This window comes from Hyperoodon ampullatus (assembly GCF_949752795.1).
Source record: "Hyperoodon ampullatus genome assembly, chromosome: 2".
NCBI classification, from domain to species: domain Eukaryota; kingdom Metazoa; phylum Chordata; class Mammalia; order Artiodactyla; family Ziphiidae; genus Hyperoodon; species Hyperoodon ampullatus.
The window spans coordinates 49,061,128-49,086,562 of record NC_136915.1 but is presented as its reverse complement, the minus strand read 5'-3'; the positions used below and the strand labels follow the sequence as shown (position 1 = coordinate 49,086,562).

General features: G+C 44.9%; 1 protein-coding gene across 1 annotated transcript in view; it reads left to right on the top strand.

Moving 5' to 3' along the window:
* FYB2 (FYN binding protein 2) overlaps positions 1-25,435 on the top strand; it is a gene marked incomplete at both ends in the record, with an annotated part of 168,557 nt that overhangs the window by 17,776 nt on the left and 125,346 nt on the right. Inside the window, 2 exon segments of the mRNA XM_079720915.1 lie at positions 12,885-13,244; positions 13,247-13,287. Coding sequence (XP_079577041.1) covers positions 12,885-13,244; positions 13,247-13,287 — 401 coding nt within the window.

Sequence of the window (25,435 nt, the reverse complement as noted above, 5' to 3'; positions counted from 1 at the left end):
AGATGGCTGTCAACAGCCCTCACTACTACATGTTCCTAGTGTACTTTGAGAACAAGAAGAAATCTCATTCCAGTATTCTAAGAAAGAATCCCCCAACTCCTCTGATTGGATTGGCTTAGATCACATGATCACCACTGACCCAATCACTTTGTTGGGGTGGAGGCAGGTGCTGATAACCTGTCAATCAAGACCCATACCTGGAACTAGGGGTGGGATCAGCTTTCCCAAGATCACATGGGTTTGTGGGGGAAGAATGAGCGCATACATTTTTTTGAAAGAATATTTTTAAGGAGGAGAAAGAGGGAACCAAGGGAAATGAATGCTAGCTACTAAAAGTGTGTGCTGCGATTGGTATGTTTATTTTCCTTGAAGCAAAAAAAAAAAGTTGTAGGAGTAGATAGTAAATGTTATTTTGTGATCACTCGGAAGGATCATCCAACCTTTCAGGAATCTGAAAGTTAACTGGACGTTATGGTTTTCAACTTCCAAACCTCTGACAATGAGTTCCCTAAAGTATCCTCAGATAGTGACTTCTTGAAATATATGCGGATATTGACTTCCTGTCTCTCTTGACAGTGCAGTGGTAAAATAATGTCTCTTAAGAATAATTTAGTTTCTTGCCCTTCCGCCTCCTTTTCCTATCTTTATTTCTTTGTACTTTCCTTGGATTTTGTGCAAGTGTTTTAGAAACCATAGATGCTATACCAGTGGGAGGGGCCGTCCTTTTCATCTGCTCTTCATGCCTAACCTAAATCATAACGATGCTCAATCATAAAATAATGAGACTGACTTTTAAACAGACTCCTTAGATACAAGAATGAGTACCGCTCTTCTGAGCAGCCACCTAGAGAAGTGACCTTCACATTCCAGCGATGTAGCCATAGCTCAGATTGTAGTAATTACATCTCAGTTTTAGCCACAAAACACAGTGACTTGCCTGACCACACTCTTCCTCTGATTGGATTCCCAATCCCCTGTGAGGTTTTCAAAAAAGTGAATCTGTCCTCCAAAGCAAAGTTGTGCCTTTTCAGATAACCTATCTTGAGATCTGAAGACGGTTGTCAGATCAGAGAATTCCAAACCTATTTTGAATAAATGTTAAAAGTGAGCATTCATGGGCTTCCCTGGTGGCGCAGTGGTTGAGAGTCTGCCTGCCGATGCAGGGGACGCGGGTTCGTGCCCCGGTCCGGGAGGATCCCACGTGCCACGGAGCGGCTGGGCCCGTGAGCCATGGCCGTTGAGCCTGCGTGTCCGGAGCCTGTGCTCCACAACGGGAGATGCCACAACAGTGAGAGGCCCACATACTGCAAAAAAAAAAAAAAAAAAAAAAAGTGAGCATTCAGGAGGACACATGCATTTCCCACTGGTTTAGTAGGAGAAGAGAGGATATTGGGGGTATTAAACTCTTCCTGTACAATGAAGATGATCTGCTTACCACCCTCTTTCAGTCACCGTACAGCTGAATTCCCCAGGCCTCCGGGCTAAATCCGCACTCAGCAGACCCTTCAGGCCTCGGGCTGCCCCTACATCCTGCTGTTACCTCCTCTGGGCTGCTTTCCTGCCCACACGCCCTGCCCTCCTTAAGGCTCTCTCTGCTCCTGGGGATGCCAGCACCTCTTCAGAAGCTGTGGTCCTCTGCATGCCATCGCCTCTCCTGAAATGTCCTCTCCCTGCTTTCACTTCATCCTCTCATGCCTCACTCAAGACCTGGCTCATCTGTCATCTCCTCCAAGAAGTTTTCCTAACCCTTCCCCTCCACAAAAAGGCATTTTGTTACTCTGTCATTTTTTGGTCTTGCAACTTTAGAAAAGAAGTCTATTATAGCATTTACTTTTTCTCTCCTGATATTTGTATTTATGCTCTGTGCTTGACCTGGGTGAGATTGCCCACAGATCCAATCCTCACCCGACCCTGCTCTCTCCTGGGTGGCAGGGTGTCTGACCCTGCAGGCTGCATGGCTCAGGCCCTTGCATTGACTGGCATCTTCCTGGGTTTGGCTATTGGGAGGCACTGACAGGAGACAAGATGGGAGGAAGGGAGAAGCCAGGCTGATTGCATCCTTTCTACAGAAGCCTCAGGAGGTATATGTGCCAGAGACCATTTCTCTCTCATCTCCTCTGCGTGATTCCAGTTGCTGAGCCCTGGTAATGCCACCTCTTCTTTTTCACTTCAGCCTAGTGGCTCCCAGCTGTTGGGAATCTCTAGATTTCCTCGTGGTCCCCATTTTGGTCCTAGCTCTTCCATCCCTGGTGTAACCAATTCTTTGTGTTAAATCCCCTCAATTTCAAACATTTAGAGTGATTTCATTTTTCCTTACTGGACCCTGACTGATACATCAGCTCATGTCCCCCATCCAGCAGTCAAGAATGGTTGGTTAAATGAATGACATCAGTGAATGGATGAACAGACGACCATGTTTACCTGTCATACATAATTTGTATATTTCTATTTCCTAAGACACTTTTATGACTCTTCCTATCAATCTTTTTTTCCTTCTGCTACTCTTAATATTTGTTTTCAAGCTCTATCCACTTTTCCTAGCTGAATTCCCCAACCCCAAACCCCTTGTTCAAGTTTACCCGCACTCAAGTCTGGCATGGCCTCTGCATCGCTGACAGATGGTGAAGACATTGGGTGTGGGGTGAGATCATCAAGATGAGAACAGCTGCAGAATCCAACAAACCCAGGCTGTTGGCCGGGACCCACAGGATGACAGTGGAGGATTCATGATCTCTCCACTCTTCAGGTCTGTCTGTGACTTAAGCCAGAGCCAGGCCAATTTACAGTGATTCCCGGAGCCCAGTGCAATTTGCAGATAAAGGGAAGATGCACATTTGTGGCCAACGTGGAAGATTCGAGTATTAGCCTGGCTGCTAAAATGCTCCCCTGTGCGTGAGACCAGCACATGGCTGGATGGTCTCCTCAGCGCTGCCCAGAGCATCATTTTATTGCCATGGTCTGGAGGCCAAGGGAATACAAACCAGGCATTAGGAAGGGATCTGGGAGTGGCTGGAGGTTAATGCTTCTGCTCCATGAAGAGGGAGGTGCCGCCCACCTTCCTGCCCCAGGCATCTCTCAAATCACTTTGACCCCACATGGTTTAAAAGTTAGTTGCAATGTAGCTTTGCAAAAGTGACAAGAAAATGGGCTTCCTGCTGAGGACAGTTTCCTGCAAAGAGCTGCTTACAGCAGGGGGACCACCAGCCTAAGCCTACACCCCCCCCCCCCCATATAGGGGATGGAGGGAAACAAACTGGTTGAAGAGATGTTTTTGAGTAGTCTTATCATTTTCTGAGGTGAAACTAGACTGTAATCCTCTTGAGGGCAAGGATGGTACCTCTTTTGTGCCAGAAAACCTCAAGTGCCTAACACAGGAATGGGCACTGAGTAAATATCTGTGAATGTTGTTGAATGAGGCACAATCAATTACACTTGAAAAATGAGGATTGATAGGAGTCAGGAATGGCAAGATTTCATGAGCTGTTTGTACTTTTTGGAGATTAATCCCTTTTTGGTCACTTCGTTTGCGAATATTTTCAATATCAAAAAAACAAACAACCCAATCAAAAAATGGGCAGAAGACCTAACTAGACATTTCTCCACAGAAGACATACAGATGGCCAAAAAAGCCCATGAAAAGATGCTCAACATCACTAATTATTAGAGAAATGCAAATCAAAACTATAATGAGGTATCACCTCACACTGGTCAGAATGACCATAATCAAAACATCTACAAACAATAAATGCTGGAGAGGGTGTGGAGAAAAGGGAACCCTCCTACACTGTTGGTGGGAATGTAAATTGGTACTGCCACTATGGAGAACAGTATGGAGGTTATTTAAAAAACTAAAAATAGAACTACCATATGACCCAGCAATCCCACTCCTGGGCATATATTCAGAGAAAACCATACTTCGAAAAGATATGTGCACCCCAATGTTCATTGCAGCACTGTTTACAATAGCCAAGATATGGAAGCAACCTAAATGTCCATTGACAGATGAATGGATAAAGAAGATGTGGTACATGTATACAATGGAATATTACTCAGCCATAAAAAAGAACAAAATAATGCCATTTGCAGCAACATGGTTGGACCTAGAGATTATCATACTAAGTGAAGTAAGCCAGACAGCGAAAGACAAATATCATATGATATCACTTACATGTGGAATCTAAAAAATGATACTAATGAACTTATTTACAAAACAGAAACAGACTTCAAAAACAAACTTATGGTTACCAAAAGGGAAAGGTGGGGGGAGGGATAAATTAGGAAGTTGGGATTAACATATACACACTACTGTATATAAAATAGATAATCAAAAAGGACCTACTGTTATAGCACAGGGAACTCTACTCAATATTCTGTAATAAATGGGAAAAGAATTTGAAAAATAATATGTATATATATAAATATATAAGTATATATGAAAAATATATATTTATATATATATAACTGAATCACTTGGCTGTACACCTGAAACTAACACAACATTGTAAATCAACTATACTCCAATATAAAATAAAAATTAAATTCAGTTTGAAAAAAGGAATGGCAAGTTTTCTGCTTTGGAAAGTGGGTGAGCTTGATGCCATTTGAGTGGGTTTAGGGGATCAAGTCATTGGCTGAGTTATGGCCGTGTTGAATGTGAGGTGTCTATGGAGTGCCCAGGTGAGCAGTCCATCAGGTAGTTGGATAAATGGATCACTGTGATACAGAAAAATGCCTAGCTCAACAAATAAATAAATTTTTGTGGGGGTGAATGAATGAGTGAATGGGTCTGGAATTCAGTTATGACCTAGACTCCTTGTCCACCTTCTACAAAGTGGGGCTCCTTGGTATATTGTTTCCTGTTGTTTTCCTTCACAGAAATTATGGGTATGAGTCATCAGATGACAATTCACCTGTTTGTTGGATGCCTGACTCCCTGACTAGACTGCACGTTCCATGGCAGTGAGTACAGTGTGTGTTTTGTCCTTCACTGGATGTCTTGGCCTAACCTAGCTTAGAGTCAAGATTAGGTCAATACTAGTTGAATGAATGAAGGGCTAGAGATATGGATGTAGGCACAGACAGGATGTAGATTCAAGCCAAGGGAAAGGATGGGTCTTGGTGAGCTGGAGCTTCCAGGTTCAGAGTTACTTGTTTGTAACATTTTTTCCCAACTTCCTCCATTCCCTCCTCTTTCTCCACATGCTACTCCCCCCAAATCTAATCCTGATCAAGTCTTTTCAAGTCCTTCTCTGAGCTGCTTTTCCCTCATCTGTATAATGGGGATTTATTATGTGCCCTGGTTGTGAACATCAAATGAGGTAATTCAATTCACCAAATGTTTACATAGGTGATTAAATGCCATGGTGAGAAATGCCTTTGAATAAGTACACTGACCTCCATGCTCTGTTCCACCTGGCTCGAGGCAGCATCCTCTGCTCTGGGAAAGAGCGGGAAACAAGATCTCTTTGACACATGCCACCCCTCTTCCCAGGAAGCCCTTCATTGCAACGACAAAAGGCTCTCATCTTGCAACCTGAACAGGGGCCGAATGGCCTGTCCCGTCCAACAGCCTCATTCAGACTCGACTGAGGTCTTTCACACAGGGCTTGGGGTGGAGGTGGGGCCTGGCTGCAACCCACCTCCCTGAAAGCTGTTGCACCACCTCTTGGTACTATGGGACCTGAGCTGCTGGCCACTCTGATGACGTAGCTAGTGAGCAAGAAACTAGCATTAGAGCAGAAAAGAATGTGCCATCACAGGGCTGCTTTTAGGATGACAAAGGGTCTGGAGCAGCAACTCCTGAAAGCAGAGACCAAGCTTTTAAAAACTTTTTTCCCCCTAAAGGGCCTGTTTGGGAGGCTTGATTGTTAAAGGTAGGGCTTTGCACAGGCCACTTTCTCCCCCTGGACTGTCCTCTCCTTGACTACTCTAGCACTAAGATCAAGCCTTGTTTCCTCTCTGAAGCCTTTCTCCACCCCCTGGGCAGAGATAGATAACTCCCTTCTATGGAGAGAGAAGAGGGGAGGGATCCAGCCTTCACCAAGTGCCTACTAGGTGTCAACTACTGCATGTGATTCTTTATATTACCTTTTACCATTTCATACTAAGAACCATCTGAGGGGTTGAGTTTGTTAGACCCCTTTTACAGATTGGGCAGCTGAGGGTCAAAGACACAGGTCACTTGGCTGAAGGAAAGCTCGTAAGTGGCTGAGCCAGAATTGGTCAAAAACCAAGTACCCAGTGTATTTGCTTTCGCCATATTTCTAACAGAACACTAATTGTGTGGCTTTGGTTGATCTGTTCACAAGTGGGTGCCTCAGAGCCAGAATCCCCTCTAATCCATCTCCCCTCCTGTCCCAGCTATACACTGAGCAGGTCTAGAGGCCTTTGACCACCAGGGCTTAGACCCTGAGCACCTCCTAACCAAGTAGGAAGATGGTAGAGGGAGTCCACACCAGCAGGGGAGGGCTGGTGCTAATCTTGCTACTCTGGTCTGGTGTCCATTGTTCTCTGGGATGAATTTTCTGTCACCAGTGTGCCATTGTGCCTCAGCTGTCACCCAGCCTTTGCTGTATGTACCTTGTTCCACTGATGAAACATTTGGCTCTATTCTTGGTTTTTACTCTTTTTTCTCTGTGAGTCCTTAAACCCTAGTCTGCTTGCCTGATGCCCTAATAACTTTTCTAGATGCTGCAGCTTCCTTCCCTAGATGTTGAAATCTATCCCCCAGATGCTGCCAATAATCCTCTAACTAATTAATACCATCCCTCCCCTAAAATCACAATGATGCCACCCCTGTGAGCTTCAGCTTGGCTACAACCTATAGCATTGTGATTAATAGCACTTGACCCCAATCGAACAGATGAGTTTGAACCCACTTCTGCCTCTTATAGGCTTTGTACCTAAGGGAAAAACTCTCAGTCTCTTTGTGCCTCACTGTCTTCATCCATAAAATAGGAGTAATGACATCTACCTCCTAAGATTAATGAGAAGATTGAATGGTATATGTATTTAATGTATATAAGGCAATTTGATATATGTAAAGTAATGACCACTGTGCCTGATACAACACAAGCACTCAATAAATAAAGGATGTCTGTTGTTATTCCCTGCAGCCCAGATAATATCATTTAAGCATAGATATCTGGTCTTCAATTCAATCCCCAAGAAGTTGGCTGAACCCACCCAAGGATTAGTTTCCTTATTCCCTGACCCAACTCTTCCTATTTCCTCTGCTTTTCCTACCAGCTCATTAATACATTTCACTAGTCAGAATAAGATAGATTATGCTGCAGTAACAAATAACCCCCGAATTTTAATAGCTTTATATAGCAAAGATTTATTTATATCATAATCTGATGACTGTTGGACAGATCTCCTTAGTAGCTCTCTTAGAAGAAGGGACTTTGGGATCCAGGCTCTTTCTGTTTTGTGATCCACCATCTTCAGCACATGGCTTCTGAGATTGCTGCAAAAGGAGAAGAGAGAAAGTGAACAATTGAGCAGGCAAATCCTTCAAGTAACATTCACTAATTCTTCCCATATCCCGTTGATGAGAACCTAGTCACACACCTAAATCTAATTGCAAGGGAGGTTGGGAAATATAGCCTTCTCACATACCCAAGAAAAGGAGAAGGAATTGGGATTTGGTGAATACAAAGCATTTTCTCTGCTCATCTTACCTCCCTTAATAAAATAACCTCCATGGCCCGCAACAACTGAGAAGAGGTAGTTGTATCTCAGAACCCTGAGTCTTCCATCCCCTGTCCTCCAGGCTCACCAGCACCGAGTCCCTCATTAATCAGTACTGCACCCATGCTGACCTCAGTGGACACTGCTCTCCCTTTATTTAACATTCCATCCCAAATGTGGACCAAAGATGCTTCCTTTTTCACTATGCCAGAGCTGAAGTTAAATATATAACAATATTAGATTTTACCAAAGATTGGGGGATGATATATGAGGAATTTAACAGAGAGTATATATGTCAATCCCAATCTCCCAATTCATCCCACCCACCCCCTATTGGTATCCGTACGTTTTTTCTCTACATCTGTGTCTCTATTTCTGCTTTGTAAATAAGATAATCTGTACCAATTTTTTCAGATTCCACATATATGCGTTAATACACAATATTTTTTTTCCTCTTTCTGACTTACTGTATGACAGTCTCTAGATTGGAATTGACATATATACGCTATTGATACTATGTATAAAATAGGTAACTAATGAGAACCTACTGTATAGCACAGGGAACACTACTTAGTGCTCTGCGGTGACCTAAATGGGAAGGAAATCCAAAAAGTAGGGGATATATGTATACGTATAGCTGATTCACTTTGCTGTACAGTAGAAACTAACACAGCATTGTAAAGCAACTATACTCCAATACAAATTTTAAAAAATAAACAGAGAGTAAGCTACAGTTGCTAATTTGCTTTTTTAAAATGGATTTTATGCATCTTCAACTGAGTCTTCCATAGGACCACCTGCCTGCCACACTCCTGTCCCACAGCCACAGGTCAGGGGCCATTTGACCCCTCCTATCCAGAAATGCTACACAGGTGTCTTAAGTCCACAAAACATAAGCATGGCATTTGAAGGAGAGTGGCTAGAAAGAGAGGGGGATGTGTACGTGAGTGGAGGAGAGAAGTTATGCCTCCCTAACTCCTTGCAAGGAAAGCAAATCTAATTCTTATCCTTTGATAGAGCTTTCAAATATATATAAAATCAGCTACCCAACTTATGATTCATGAGTCACATGCCAATTGACCTGTACCACTCCTATATCTTAGTACTCCAAGCCTCCAAGTTGAAATCATGTGGTATTCCTGTACCTTGAAGTCCAGACCCAAGGAAACATGACCAAAGAGAGAGAGAGAGAGCGATTCCTGCTTGAATTGTCCATCTGAGGACCCCTTTTTCTGGATGATGGGATATGGGAATGGCTGATACTGGGAACAGTTCCCTACTTCCTGGCAAGCCCCATCTCCTTCCCGCAGAGGAGTGGCATTCCTTTGATCTCTACAAGATAAGCAGATCAGAAAACATCTTTATCATTCATCTGAGTGATGCATACATAATGTAACTGGCAATAGTGGAGGAAGATGAGCCTACAGGGCTGCTGTGTCTTCAGCTCCAAGCACAACACTTGACATAAACTAGGTGCTTAGATTCTTGGTAAAAGGCTGTTAAAGGGAAAGCAACTTGCCTTCGTCATGTTTGTTTAGCATCCTTCAAAAAAGCTCTTACTAAATTATGATATAGTGTTAAGTTGATACCTTAGATAAGCACAAAATTCAGCTGTGAGCTTCCTTCCAGGCAAAAGAGAAACCAGCTGGCTTATACAGTTTTTGCAAACCAGTAGAATGGAAGCAAACCCTTTTTTTGAACCCACATACCTCCTAAGATAATTTGAGGTATTTTATCCTTAAATGATTTCCATTTAGATAACTGCATACCTTGTAGTAACCATCCCATACTTCTGTACTGTTTATCCATTCCTTCTGCCTTCCCATGCACCCTGTCCTCTATATGGCATTTATCTTCCTGTTCAACCATCCTACTTTATTTGGCTTTGTATTGCCCAATCCTTCAAGTCCTCTGCTCGCAGCATGGAAGGGAGGAAGGAGCCATGTGTGGAGTCAGGGTAGAATCCAAACAGAGAGTCAGACTTGGACTCTGCAAGGCCAGGGTATCTGCCTTGACCTTCCTGAGTCTCATGTGCTTCACTTGTCAACCAGGGCTAACATCTCTTATCTCACCATCATCCTGAGGAATAGAAGAAAACATATGCAAACTGTGTAGCTTCTCACACAATAGACTCTCAATACATTTAAGTGCCCTTCCTCTTTCCTTCTCTCCGTTTCAAAAGTAGTCAGGATATAAATTATACATAAATAAATCATGCTTTGCACTGGAAATCCTCAGAAATGATTAATGTAACCAATAATAATTTTAATATTAATCATATGTTGCCCTAGCAGCACCGCCCTGATTCTGACAATCAATCTTCTTGCTCCACCTTTGTCCTCATATAACAAATGGTGCTCAAAGTTTACCCTAGAAAGAGGTGAATGCACATGATTTCCCATTTTTGGATATTGTTTAAAACCTTTTCTACATCACAGTATTCTGCTACAAGCCATTACTTATGGTGCAATTTGTAGCAATACGTTTGCCGAGAAATGAAAGACAAGAATGGAAACACTAAAAGTCTACAAGCAGTATCTGAGACTGAAAGTAAGGTTTGGAAGCGTGAAGAATGTGCTGGAAATACTGATATCTACGGCTCAGTATGCCCAGGAATGGATGGGACCTTGTTGGAGAGTGTGGTCCATTATCCCCATTACCACGGGGGCAAACTGAAGCTAGGGGCTTGAAAGACAGAGAGGTCTAGAAGATATCGAGCCTAACTTCAGCCGAAGTATCTGCTAAGCTTTCTCACTGAATGAGAGGAGGGTTCAAAGAACCCTTCAAGCTCACAGATTCTGTGAGTTTATTATTCTGCATTTCTCTAAGATTTAAATGGAAGCAACCAGAGTGGTGGTGAGTGTGGGCTCTGGAGCCGGACTTCCTGGATTGCAAAGACTGCTCTCCCACGTGTTAACTATGTTGCCCTGGACTGGTGACTTTAACTGGACTGTGTCTCAGTTTCCTCAACTGGAAAATGAGAATCATAATAAGAACTAAATAAGGTGATATTTCTAAGGTCTGGGAGACCATTCCCAGTGGGCAGTACACCCTCACTCAGTCACTTCCTGGTCCATAATTAAGTGCAGATCACTGAAGCTCACAGTGGGCCACCAAAGCACCTTGTAGATAGAGGAGGATCTCACAATTCTTTATTCAGTTGAATTACTTATTCCTAAAGTGTAGCGAGATCTAAACTTAGATCAAAACCCATCCCTCCCCAATGTCTGCGCTTTGTACCTGCCTCCACCCTCCCACATAAGCCCGTGTGAGTTCTCCTTGTATCAAGCTGGATGCAAGGACCTGCGTACTCACGGCGTGGGAGCTCATGAGCAAAATGGGATCATTATACGGAAATAAATCAATGCGCCTTCACTAGTACATCCAAGTGCAACGTGTGCATTTTGACAGTGACATAACCACCATGAATTGAGAAGGAGAAAATAAAGGAAGAGAGGAACCAATATTTTTGGTGCTCATTAAGTAGTAAGCACTGTAGAGATTTTCACCTGGCACAGTAATCCTCAAGCTAACACCGCCAGCCCTCTTATCTAGTTGTACACAAGAGAAACGTACATCCTAGGGGTTTGTTGACATTCCCAAGGCCAACATTTAGTGGGAAAACTGAGTTTAGCATCTCGAGGATCATAACATAATAACAGGGTTCTAACAGTCATGGTTCTTAAGCCCACTTGAAAAAGACTCCTAACAGCTACCAATAAGTAGTGCCCACTACATCCTATGACCTGCCACTGTAACTTGTCCTGACCCAAAGCAAAAATCACAGAGCTGCCAGTCCTGGCAGGTCCAGGGAGGTGAGAGCCCTTCTGACCTAGTCTATCCCTCTCTGCCTTTGTAGGCTGGTCTGAAGCCACCAGGGGGAGCCCTTGCATTACGAGCAAAGGAAATTTGACAGCCTAGTTATCACCTGGGATTGGGAGGCGGGCTCAAGTTCTCATGAGGGCTTCTGCCCTTGACTCCTCACTGTATCCTGTACACATGTATACAAGAAATACTTGCCTTTGACCTGAGTGAAGGCCAGGCCGGGAGGGAAAGTTACAGAGAACCTTGGGCTTGTGCCCCATGTAGCTTGGAGGAGTGGGCCCCTAATCTGATTGCGGGCTGAGCCCCCATAACAACAGTATGGATCAAACTGTGAGTCATGAAATCAATGGAGTGGATGTGTTGACCATTGATTTTTTAATTAAATATCGCATCATGGCTCAGAAGAAAATAGAGAATATCACTGTGGTCACACACAGCACGAGTGATTATTGTTTTGAGAAATTTTAATTTTAGTGTGTGTGTGCCTGTTTGCTGACTCATGATGTAAAAGATAGGTCTGTGAGTCATTTATTATTCAAACACCTTGACCTCAAAAAGCTTATTGAAATCCAGATTCCCAGACCCTAGACCAGAAGAGTGGGTTCCTGTCTGCCCTGGGGCCTTGAAGCCTGTATTTGTAACATATCCCCTGGCAGCTGTGATGATCAGCACCGTATGGGAGTCACCTGTTAGAGGAAATGGGCAGGCAGGTGGGCTCTCCTCTCCTGCCCTCCCCCTCCTCTGCCCTGGACAGGGCAGGAGAGGCTTTTCACTTCTTGAGTTTGGCCCTAACAAAGCAAGAAGTCACACAGACTGCCTGCTGTGCTGGCCTCCCAAACTCCAGGACAGCTGTAAGCTCTTAAGAACTGGGAATTGGGTTTCCAGCACCAGCTCTGTAAGAAAAGCGAAAGGGCGCACACACACACACAAACCCACACAAACCTAGAAAAATAAAATCCCTTTAGAGTCAGCCAGAGCCGTGTTGAAACCCTGACCCTTCTACTTACTACCTGTGGGGCAGGTTACTGGGTCTCTCTGCACCTCAGATTCCTCCCCTTTTGAATGGGATTATAGCACTTCCCAGGGCGATTGCAGGATTTGGGTAGAATCATGTATCTTGCTTAGATAGTGCCTGGCCCCAAACAGATGCCCTATTGTAGCAGCTCCCTTTCTGGCCTCCCTGAAATCCTTCTATGAGCTTGGGCACTACCTGCCCCCGTTGGGCTTCGGTTTCCCTGTCCTTTTGTGAGGGTGAGTAGCCATCTGCAGGGTCGGCCGGGGTAGGCCGAGGCTTTTACTAAGGAAGATTACATGGTCAGGCCTGAGCCTGCTGCCCTAACTGGAGCCCCGCCGCCCCTGTTCCCCAGCTACTGCCCCGAGCCTCGGGCACAATGTGAACTCCCTGCAGGGTGGCTGTCGGCCCAACCTGGGGGAGAACAGTGGGGAGAGCCGCTTGCCGAGAAAGGCCAGAGTCTGCAGATCTTTGGTCGGAGAGATCCCTCTCGACCCCGGCAGGTGCCGGTCCTGCGAACTCGGCGGACGGACGGAGGCAGGCGCGCGCCCCGCCTCGGGCAAGAGCGCTCCAGCCGCAGCGGAGGGAGGAGCTGCCGCCCAGGTTGGGCAGGTAGGGAGCCTGGGCTCAGGTGTGTGCGTAGCGGCCGGGGGAAGCGATTGCTTCCTGGCCGGTGCGGGCGGAGCAAAACGGACCCTTGGCCCCAGGATCCAGACTCTGTCTCCCAGACTCTGCCTCGGAGGAAAGCCATGGAAGGGGTAAGTCGTGCGGGTTTAGCTGTGGGCTTTCTGTGGATCCTTTCTTGCCGGGTCCAGTTCCTCCCAGTAGAAAGCGTGGGGAGAGGCTGCCTGTGCACCCCGCCTCCCCATGGAGAGGAATAAACAGGATGTGTTAGTTGTGTTAGTGCCGCCCAGCTCACACTGGCCTGGCGTGTGTGGGGGGTGGGGGCCGGAAGAGGGGTATGTACCCGTCCTGTGACACCTTGGAGGCTGAGGGCACAGAGGCTCTCAGGAGTGGTGGCGTGAGGGACCCTACCTCTAACCCTGCGAACTGGGCTTCCAACCTCCCCTCCCCACCCCCCGCCCCCAGCCTGGGTGTCAGTGAATGTTGGCCTCTTTGTTTGCTTGCCCTTGGGGACTGTGACGGTGCTCCGGAGATTCGTGGGCTTCCTGGTCAGAGGGCAGGGCCGCGGGGGGCTCTTCTGTGGCTTGTGACTTTCCTGCCGGCTCTGCGTCTTATAAACCGTGTGGCCTGGGGCCAGTAAGTGCACCTTCCTAAGCGTCTGGTTCCTCGCTGGTAGAATAGGATTTCTACTAGGATAACTCGCTTGTGAGATGATTGGAGCTGCTTGTAAAAAATAGACATGACCTATGGGGACGTGCCCAGCACAGAGCAGGTGGACTTCCCTTCTCCTTGGCTGGCCACGTGCTGTTTGCCTAGTTGGAGTTTCTCCGCCTGACTGACCATAGTTTCCTTTTTCCTTCTCTAATTCTCCACCCCCTCCCTTCCCCACTTCAATAAGTCAGTTTCTTTCCAAGGGGGCGGGGCAGGGATGCATTTCACCTCCATACCTTCTTTATTATACATTTGGAGTCAAGTCGTTTTCTCCTGAGAATCAGGAGGCTTCCTTCCCAGAGGTACATTGGGACGGAGGACCCACTTCAGCAGTCACCCATCAGGAGAAGCTCCCCTTTGTCCCAGGGCAGCGGACATGTGTCTCTCTGTGGCTGACCCTCCAGTCTAGCTGAGTTTTGGAAAAGAGAGAGCAAAGGCACGCTGGTATGGCTTCCACCTCCCCTCCTCTGAATTCTCTCTCCCCCTATCCTGTGGTTTAGCAACTTCTGAGAAACTCCTCCTTGATGGAAAAATGGAAGGCTGAATAGATCTAGTGTGATTGTGAGAAAAAGAAACGGACTTATATTTTGCCCTCTCTGATGTGCCAGGATATGCACTGGCATCCATTATTTCAGTTTACCTACATGACAGCACAGTGAGGTCAATGCCAATTGCCCAGCTCTATGAGGAGAAACAGTTGGAAAGTTGTCTGTTGCTCAGTATCACACAGTAAGTAGCACAGGCTGCAATTTGTCAATAACAAATATTGAGTGCCAACTGTAAGCCAGGTATCCCTAGCAAGGATGACAAGAAAACACGTGGAATGTTAGGCAACTGAGGAGAAAAATGTACCAAAGGGCATGTTAGCTCATAACATTTTTATGGGAGAAGATAATGCAGTTATGGGATAAGCTGATGTGGTTACGCAACTTTTTCTGCTCAGAGAAAGAGGGAAAAAAAAAAAGATCAAAAGAGAAATATGGGTTATTTTTCATTTTAAAAGGAGGATTTGGTTTTTTTCTTAAGTCAATAAAATATCCATTCAATGTGCATTACTAAGCACCTGCATTGTGTTGTCAGGCCTGTTTCAGGGGTTACAGGTGCCGCAGTGACCCAGTCAAAAATGCCTGCCTTTATACAACTTATATTCTAGTGGCGAAGATAAACACACACACACACACACGCACTATATATATATTGGGTCAAATGGCAGTGAATTCAGCATAGAACCACAGCATAAGGAAGAGTTTAAGGATGGTGAGACACCAAGCAGGAGAGGCTGCTATTTTATTTTATTTTTTTGCGGTACACGGGCCTCTCGCTGTTGTGGCCTCTCCTGTTGTGGAGCACAGGCTCCGGACGCACAGGCTCAGCGGCCATGGCTCACGGGCCCAGCCACTCCACGGCGTGTGGGATCTTCCCGGACTGGGGCACGAACCCACGTTCCCTGCATTAGCAGGCAGACTCTCAACCGCTGCGCCACCAGGGAAGCCCGAGGCTGCTATTTTAAATGGGATAGTTTCAAGAAAGGCATCAATGTAAGGTGCCATTTGAGCAGAATTTTGAAGTAAGTGAGGAAGATGGCCCTGTGGATCTCTTAGGGAAGAGTATTCTGCAGGGGGATAACAGCAAATGCAAAGGCCCTGGGGCAGAAGCTTGTCTGATGTGTTCAAGGGGCAGTAAAATAGCTGGTGGAGAGAAATCAAAGGAGAGAGTGGTCAGAGGTAGAGGTCAGGTCATGTAGGGTGCCGGAGGCCATTGTAGGAATTCCAGGTTTTCCTCTGAGTGAGATGCAGAGCACCTGAGTGTCATGAGTGGCAGAAGGGAATGATCCAACTGACTTCTTAAAAGGATCACCTGGTTATTGTTTAAAACTCGATGATAGAAAGAGCAGGATTAGAAGTTGGCTGACCAGTTAGGAGGCTCTTGCCCTAATTCAAGCAAGAGAACATGGCGGCTCAATCCAGAATCTTAGCAGTAAAGGCGGCTAGAAATGGTCAGATTCCAGATATATATTAAAGGTAGATTCAACAGGTTTAACTGAAGGATTGGACCAAAAAGATGTGAAAGAAAATGACTCCAAGGTGTGAAGCCTGAGCCCCTGGAAGAATGGAGTTGAGGTTGAATGAGATAATTTAAGGTAGAACAGGTTTGCAAGGAGATCAGGGGTCAGTGTTAGACACAGTAAGTTGTAGGTTGAGGGGCTGAGTAGGCAGTTGGATATTTGGGTTGAGAGTTCAAGGTAGAGGCCCAGGCAGTAAGTATGATTAAGAGAGTAAATTTTCATTGCCTAGCAAATACTGGGTACATAGTAGTGTTTAGTATATATTACCGTGGTGGTTTTCAAACTTGGCTACATATCCTCTTACATTCCTCCATAAAGAAGTGGAGTTTGTGTTCCCTTCCCTTGAATCTGGGCAGAATCATGACTGCTTTAGCCAATAGACTGCAACACATATGACATTATGTGACTTCAGAGGCTGTGACATAAAGGGCTATGCAGCTTCCATCTGGTTTGTGAGAACCCTCACTCTTGTAGCCCTCAGCCTCCACATAAGAGGTCTTTGGAGACACCTCAGGTAGGTGCTCTGGTTGAGCACCTAAACCTAGCCTTCCAGCATTCCTGCAAGACAGGAACCAGGGCTCTGCAGACCAGCCCATCCACCAGTGAGATACCACTGGGTCAATTTCATCAACACCCTGTGGAAAAGAAGAGTCACCCAGCTGAGCCTTGCTCAAATTCCTATGCCACAAAATTGTGAGATATGGAAAAATGGTTATTGTTTCAGGCCACTCAGTTCTGAGGTGGTTTGTTTTGCATCAGTAGGTACAAGTATCCTTCATTCTTTTTGGTTATAAAAAAACATATCATTCACCCCTATAGACATAAGGCTCCAGGGGGTTTCTATAAAAATATAGTTTATTATGTAGTTTAGCTACCCAAAGAGAGATTGATGAGCTTTTGTTTTTCTAAATCTGAGAGTGAAGTTCTACACTAGTGCACTCCCTCAGCTGGGTAGCCCCACAGTCTTGGCAAGAGAGAATCCTAGCATTTTTGAGCTGGGAATGCTAGTAAGCTTAGAAAATGGTACTTGAATTTTTTTTTTTTTTGCGGTACGCGGGCCTCTCACCGCTGTGGCCTCTCCCGATGCGGAGCACAGGCTCCGGACGAACAGGCCCAGCGGCCATGGCCCACGGGCCCAGCCGCTCCATGGCACGTGGGACCCTCCCGGACCGGGGCACGAACCCGCGTCCCCTGCATCAGCAGGAGGACTCTCAATCACTGCGCCACCAGGGAAGCCCGGTACTTGAATTTTTGATCAATGAGCATTGGAGTTGGAGTTGAAAGATCCATATTTATGTTTACTTCTGCCTCTTAATAGTCAAGTGGTTTGAGCCAGCCATTGAAAAATAAAATGTAGGAGTTGGGAGATTTCTCAAAGACCAACCAGTCTAACAACTCCCATTTTAGAAATGGGAAACTTGGGACCCACGGGGGAAAGTGGGCACACACTTTGTAACTCCTTCCCCACTGGGCCTCATACAGAGTGGATGCTCTTAAATATTCTTGTTAATTTTGAGAGTACACTCCGAGCAGAGTATGCCTACACTCTCCCCTTGCATTATTTGATAGAAATTCACCAAACATCTCTGAATCAGGCCCTTGCTTAGAATTTCTGAGAGGGGGCCTATCATAGATGCCCTCTAATTGTTCAGTTTTGCAGGGGAGAGTGTCAAGAAAACAGACAACTGCAGTATTAATGAAAAGTAGAATAAGGAAGAAAGGCTCAGGTTTCAACAGGAGCACCGAGAATAGGGGCCTAACCCAAAGCGCAACCATCCTGGGCGCATTGGAGGAGTTGGTATCTGACTTGCACGTCAGAGAACTTGGTGGCACTTCATCAGGGAAAGAGGAAACGAGGGGAGGAAAGCAGAGCAGGGACAAAGGAGCAGATCTGAGCAACATGGTGGGGTGAGAATCCAGGAAGGAAGGAGCTAGAATCGAATCCCAAGAAGTAGATAGGGACCAGAAAGCCCCCGAATGCAGATGTACTTCATCCTGGAGGCCAAGGGAGCCACTGAGGGGCTGCACCTCCCCAATGGGACTAAACATCCCCTGCAGTCTTCTCTTGCTCTGATGTCCTGGGACTGCAGGACTTTCTCAAGGTCTTATGTGGCTTATTTTTGACAGCACTTAGTCTAGAACCTGGGTTCTACAGGCCTGTGAGACCACTTAGCAAGCCCTCAAGAACAATTTCAGGGTTTTTTCCTGATACTCTGATTTTTTAAAAAAAATTATTGAAGTATAGTCGATTTATAACATTGTGTTAGTTTCTGCTGTACAGCAAAGTGATTCAGTTATACATATAGCCACTTTTTTAAAGATTCTTTTCCCATATAGGCCATTACAGGGTATTGAGTAGAGTTCCCTGTGCTATGCAGTAGGTCCTTATTAGTTATTTATTTTATATATAGTAGTGTGTGTATGTCAGTCCCAGTCTCCCAATTTATCCCTCCCCATGCCTTATCCCCTGGTAATCATAAGTTTGTTTTCTACATCTATAACTCTATTTCTGTTTTGTAGATAAGTTCATTTGTACCCTTTTTTAAGATTCCACATATAAGCGGTATCATATGATATTTGTCTTTCTCTGATCTTTAATAAATAGGTCATGAGACAGGGTAACATCTGAAAAGGGGGATGGGCCTGCTGAGAAGGATGCAGCCGTAAAAATGGTCTGTTGTTAACGAGCTTGTTCTTGGGAGAGCGGAGTTCCCTGGGGATTCAGATCAGATCGTCGGGGTGAGGCTTCTTGGGAGTTCCAAGAGAATATCTGAGAAGGGGACAAGGGAAGATCACCCAATTATTCACGATTCCTAAAGACTGGCCACCTCACCACTGTCTTTACGGAGAAAATGTGCTGCAGGGGCCTCTTGAACTGTGTTGCTTTGTCCTTGACCGTGAAAGTGCCCTGCACAGCTGCAGGGTGACGTCCGGTCTTAACCAGCAGCTTGCACCCCGGATTTACCCAGTGTTACCTTGACATTGAGTCAAGCTTTCCCTTCCCCAAACTATGCACCTACATTTCTCCACTGGATAGGTGGTTCTAATAGGCTAATCTGTTCATGTCACACCCCTGCTGAATCCCCTTCAGTTGTCCCGTTGCCTGTGCAGGTAGAGCCCAAGCCCCTTCACCTGGCTGACAAGGCCAAGGTGCTCCCACCCCAGCCTCCTGGCCCTGCACCCCTTGTACTCCAGCCCGTTCTACCCCATGCCCATTCCTCTCTCCAGAATCCTGGTTGTCATTTCATTAATACTCAGCTCAGGTATCACCTCCCTGAGAAGCCTTCCCTAGCCCCTGGGTCACAATTGGTCTTTCTCCACCTTGCAAGACCCCAGCCCTTTGAACAGCCCCAGGTCTGGACTGTGAGATCCCAGAAGCAGCACAGCCTGGCACTTAAAAACACAGACTCTGGGGCAGCCCAGCTGGTTTCAATTTCTGGCTCCACGATTTACTAGCTGTTCAGCTTTGAGCAAGTTACCTAATCTCTCTGTGCCCAGTTCTCATTTGTAAATGGGATAATAATAGCTACCTCTCAGCAGTCAACTGAGTTTTATATAAAGTGCTTAGGACAGCTCAATGAGCTCAAAGGGCAGGTAATTCTACAAACTAAAATAGCAATACGGTGGAGTAATAATAAATGGACCATTATGGGTTGAACTGTGTCCCCTCCCTGCAAATCCATATGTTGAGGTCTTAACCCCCACTGCCTCAGAAGGTGACCTTGTTTGGAAATAGGGTCTTTACAAAGGTCACGAAGTTAAAGTGAGGTCATTAGGGCAGGTCTAATCCAATATGACTGGTGTCCTCATAAAAAGGAGGGATGTGGACATGGAGATACACACAGAGGGAGGACAACATGAAGATAAAAGGAGAACATCTTGTGAACATGAAGACGGCCATCTACAGGCCAGGGAGAAAGGCCTGGAACAGATCCTTCCCTCATAGCCCTCAGAAGGAACCAACCCTGATGACACCTTGATCTTGGACTCCCAACTTCCAGAACCGTTGTTTGAGTCACACAGTCTGGGGTACCGTTTTTATGGCAGGCCTAGCAAACTCTTACATGGACCTGACCAGGAAATTAAGAGAATTTATGTGAATACCCAATGCAGTGCCCTTCCTCCATCAACCTGGGAAGGATTTTGTACCATGTTGTTGTTTTGACTTCTCAAAAAAAGACAGCTGTGCTTAGCTCTTCAGAGAAGGAATCTGAGAAGTATTTATTAGTACCCCGCTTTGGAAATGGAGTGACATGCTCTCAGGGCCAGTGGTCAGTGTTCCTTTCTGATCACTGACTCTTGGGTTTGGCTTTCCTCATCTGTGAAACTCTAAAATAGCAAGCTCTTGGGGTGATTTTTTAAAATTAATACTAATATTTTGTTAGGACATACTAAATACAGGCAAGTTACAGATAAATACTTCAGCAATAATGAACAGTTTTGAATCATAATACTGGAAAAAGTTAAAGTTTTACTCCTAACTCTTTATTACTGTTTTCATCTTACCCATTTTACAGATAAGGCAGAATCAGGACTCAAACTCAGACATATTTGACTCAGGGTCCCTATTCTTGATCCCTGGTTTGGTTCCTTTTTAGAACGATCACAGTGAGTGGTTTATTGGACAGAGGTGTTTAGAAATGTTTCAAACAGAACGCCTGAATTTGAGTCTAGGTCTGCCACCCCAACCACTTGTTATGTGGCCTTGAACGAAGCACTTAACTTCTCTGAGACTCGGTGTTCTTATCTCTGTGTGTCTAATGATACCTATTTGATAGTTTGTCCGTGAGGATTACATAGGATAATGTATCTGAAGGTACTGTTGTAAATAATAAAATTCCATACAAATATTCAGAATTGTTGATATCATTACAATTCCCCAACCAAAATTTGAGCAGAGAAGACAGTAGAATTCAAAGCACTTTCCGAGCCCTGCACTCTCCACTTTCTGTGAGCCAGCCAAGAGCTCATCTCAGAGATCAGTGTGTGATCTCAGGTAAGAAAAAGGAAAGAAAAAGGAAATCGTAAGAAGGAAATCATACTTGGGAAAGGTGTTTAACCATTTGAAGTTGATATACAAAAACAAAGCAGCATTGTCATTTAAACGTTTAAAGGAGCAGAAGTGCCATCTTCACACCCTTAAAAATATCACCCCAAAGTCTCCTGTGTTTTGTTTTTCACCCAGTGCTCTTCCTGAGTACATGCTCTGGAGCTTTTCCCCAAGCTGTGGTACCCAGGAAAGGACACTGAATTGGGAGTCTGAGGACTGCTTTCTGAATTTAGTCTCTGCCGCTCCTGCCTGTGTGCGCTGAGGCAAATGTTTCACCTCAGGGAGGCCTCAGTTTCCTCACTTACTAACAAGGATTAAAGGATTGAGGTGACATATCGAAAAAAAGCAGCTAGCATCAAATATATCCATGCACTCTTAGTCTAACCTGCTAGTCCTTTTAAGCTGGGTGGTAAGACCTTAGGAAGAATTTAAGATGGTTCTGCCTCATTCTGATCTACATGTCATGGGCAAGGGACCCTAATGCCTGGCTCTGTGATTCTCAGAAACAAATGAATTAACAGTAGATGTGCTCTAACCAGCTCTGTGCTCTTAATTCCGCCCATGTGCGCCCACCCATGTGCCTTGCTTAGTGACTATTGTGTTGAACTATATTGCAGGAAGGAAGGAAGACAATATTGATGGAGGACCCACTCTGTGCCAATCCCTGCACTAAGTGCATTATTTCATTCAAGCTCACAAATCACCTGAGAGAACTATTATCCCCATTTTACAGACGAGGAAACAAAAGTTCTTTGGCGTTACATGGTTTTGCTATTGTCATTATTAACAATAGCAGCTAACAGTGAGCACATCTGTACATCAGTCATGAATCTGAGTGATAGATATGTATCAACTCACAGCCATTCTAAGATAGGCACTGTCATTAGGGAGGTAGGCACTCCCTTTGAGAGACCGGGAGAGGTTGAACAGTTTGCTGAAGGTCACACAACCAGTTGGTGGTGGCACTGGGATTCAAACCCAGAAGCTGCAGTTTTATAAAACATGTTCTGTAAGAGTTCTTCTCTCCCAGAAACTCTAGGATAGTGGTATCAGGCTGTCAAAAGTACAGAGCTAGCTGAAAAGGGGGAGGTATCCCAGCACACCAATGCCATGAAACCCAAGGACACAAATAGCTTCAGTCTCTGCTTGGAAAACCAAAAGCAGTTTTGACCATATACTACCCCCAGGGAAAATGGCATAGTCAAAACATTCTTACCGTTCCTCAAGCCTCTCTTTCAGAAGACATCTCTTCATAGCATGCCTTCACAATGAAAAACAGTAAGAAATCTCCCAGCAGAAAAACAGAACCTGGTAAACGCCCTTCATCTGAAAAGTTGTTCCCAAATGTATCTGTAACCGTTTTGAGTGCTTTCCAATTAACTCCTTCAACAGGCAAGGCATTCATCTTTGCCTCACGGGCTATAAATCTCCCATATCTTTACTAGTGCTGAAGAGAGATTTCTATTGACTTTCAGCTTCACAAGACTGATTTAGGAGAGAATATTCAACTTTCAGACTCACTGTTGGGATGCTTCCTGTTTTCTCCTCCAACCCAGGAGTGCAGTGTGGACCTGGGGGTGGTAAGGGATGAGAAGGAATCCCATTATTGCCTTTCCACGCTACCAGCACTGATGGAGAGGGGGCCGCGTCCACCCAGATGAGGCAGCGTGGTACAGGTTAGGAGCCTGGGCAGGGTTCCAGAGGCTGAAGGTTAAGCTGTACCCCTTGGGACATTAACTCCATGGACCTCAGTTTTTAAAAACTGAAATGTTGGAATACTATCTGAATCTATCTTATTAAAATGGTACAAAGATTTACATGGAATGTCTTTCTCTGCTTCAATTCTCCCACCCAAAATGTTAAGAAAAGTGTTGTTTTGAGAGACAGTCTTGGCCTTGGCAGGAAATCTATGTGACTTTGGGCAAGTCTTCAGAATCTTCATCTATAAAACAATAGGTTGAATCAGAATCTTCAGTTACCACTTTGAGTGCTGACATTCAAAGATTTTATACCTAACATCAAGGGAAAATTTCTGGTTCATGGGGAGGTTAGGAGGATTAGTGATGGTTATTTTATTCATTGGTAAACCCATTGTTTTACCAAGTAGAATATGAAACAACAACTCACACATTAATGTCTCCACATTTCTTTTTCCTTCTTTGGCTAATGATCTCCAACTGTAGGATCGTAGTCAATACTGAGCATCTAATAGCTTCAAGTCAAACATTTGGTTCAAATTGTAGTTCCACGACTTTCAAGCCATGTGTTGAGAGGGTGACATCACTAGATGGTAGGTCCCTCAGTGAGGATGAGGAGCAGAGTCATTTCCAACTCATAGCAGACATATAATGTGTGTGTCTGTGTGTGTGTCTGTGTGTCTGTGTGTGTGTAGTGTGTGTGTGTCTGTGTGTGTGTAGTGTGTGTGTGTGTCTGTGTGGTGTGTGTCTGTGTGTGTGTAGTGTGTGTGTGCCTGTGTGTGTCTGTGTGTGTGTCTGTGTGTGTAGTGTGTGTGTGTCTGTATGTGTGTGTGTGTCTGTCTGTGTAGTGTGTGTGTCTGTGTGTGTGTAGTGTGTGTCTGTGTGTGTCTGTGTGTGTGTCTGTGTGCAGTGCGTGTCTGTGTGTGTGTGTAGTGTGTGTCTGTGTGTGTGTCTGTGTGTGTGTTTCTGTGTGTGTGTGTGAGAGAGAAAGAGAGAGAACGAGAGAGAGCGAGTGAGCCTGACCTTTAGGTTAAGCCACTGAGATTGAGCAGTTGCTTGGTTACAATAAAACCTCTCCTATCCTAACCACTATATGCCCCAAAGTTTTATTTCAGAGCATGTATACTAGTTTCCTATTCCTAATGTAACAAATTACCATAAACTTGGTGGCTTAAAGTACCGCAAATTCATTCTCTTACCGTTCTGGAGGTCATAGGTTTAAAATGGGTCTGGGGGGCTGCGTTTCTTCTGGTGGCTCTCGGGAAGAGTCTGTTTCCTTGCCTTTTTCAGCCTAGAAACTACCCACATGCCTTGGTCTATGGGCCCTTCCTCCAGCTTCAAACCGGCAGCAGAGTATCTTCTCTATGACCTCTGCTTCTGTCTTCATATCTTCTATGACTTTCCTCCCTTCCTCTTATAAAGGCCCTTATAATTATATTAAGCCCACCTGGATAATCCAGGATAATTTCCCCATATCAAGATCTTTAACTCAATCACATTTCTAAATCCTCTTTTACCATGTAAGATGACATATTCACAGGTTCTGAGGATTAGGGCATGGATATCTTTGGGAGGGGACATTATTCAGCCTACCACAGTCCTAGCCTATCCTGACCATATTCACCCCAAAGTTGTTGTGTTTTCTTTTTCAGAGCATGTGTCACAGCTTTTTTTTTTTAAGTGTAAATATCTATTTAATTTCTCCCATTCTAGATTGTAAATTCCATTAGGAAGAGGCAGTGCCTACTTCTTGTTCACTGTTCCCTCTCCTGATGATTTAAATGATTAAATAACAACAATAATGACAATAGATAACATTTTGGAGTCTAAGCACTGTGTCTAGCTCTTCCTTTGAATAATATAATTTAATCTGCCCAGCGATCTGGCAGGGAGGAGTAACATTACTGTTCCTGTTTTCAGGTGGGGAGACTGAGCCTCAGTGAGTTTAAGTAGCTAGACCCCAAAGCCACACAGCTGTTAAGCTGATCCAGGAGTTGAACCCAAATCTGTCCCAGAGATCTTTCATTTAACAGACAAGGTGCTGAGGGACCAGAAAATCAAACACAATTTATACCTTCCTCAAATTGCTCAGAGTTTAATAGGGAAGATGTATAAAAATAACAATTATAATACAGTGTGACACTTATAACAATGTGAACAATGACACTGTGTTTAAGTAACTGAGGGAGCAGAGAGAAAGAATCTTTTAACTAGACCTGGGTAAGGTAGAAAAGGCTTTCCCAAGGGAGGTAATTTCTGATTTGGGTTTTAAAAGATGAAAAGCGTTCACCAGGCAATGGGGGATGGGAAAGGGAAAGGCATTCCAGGCCTAGGGAATAGCATATATGCAGGAACTGAGGCAGAAAATGGCATGGCGTGTTTGGGTACAAAGGGACAGTGGCATAAGGAAAACTTGGGGACTTGTGTGCCTCTGCTGAGGACTGCATCCTCTACACAGCAATGGACAAGTACTAGGGTGAAGGGTGTGTGTATGGGCCGACAGCAAGGATAGAACAGATTCTGAATTAACTAAGTCCTTTCCCCCTTCCCTTATGAGCCAGCGGGTATGTGGTTAGGGAACTGCTTAGTTTCAAAGTTTCAGATAGAGCTTCATAGAATCATTATATGGAGTCCTGCTTTAAGCCATTCTCCCTCTTTTTACCCCAGCCCCCTATGAGGTTTATTCATCTATTCATTAATTTAGTATGTATTTTTGAGTATCTACCACGTGGTAGCTGCCTTGTTGAACACTGAAATCC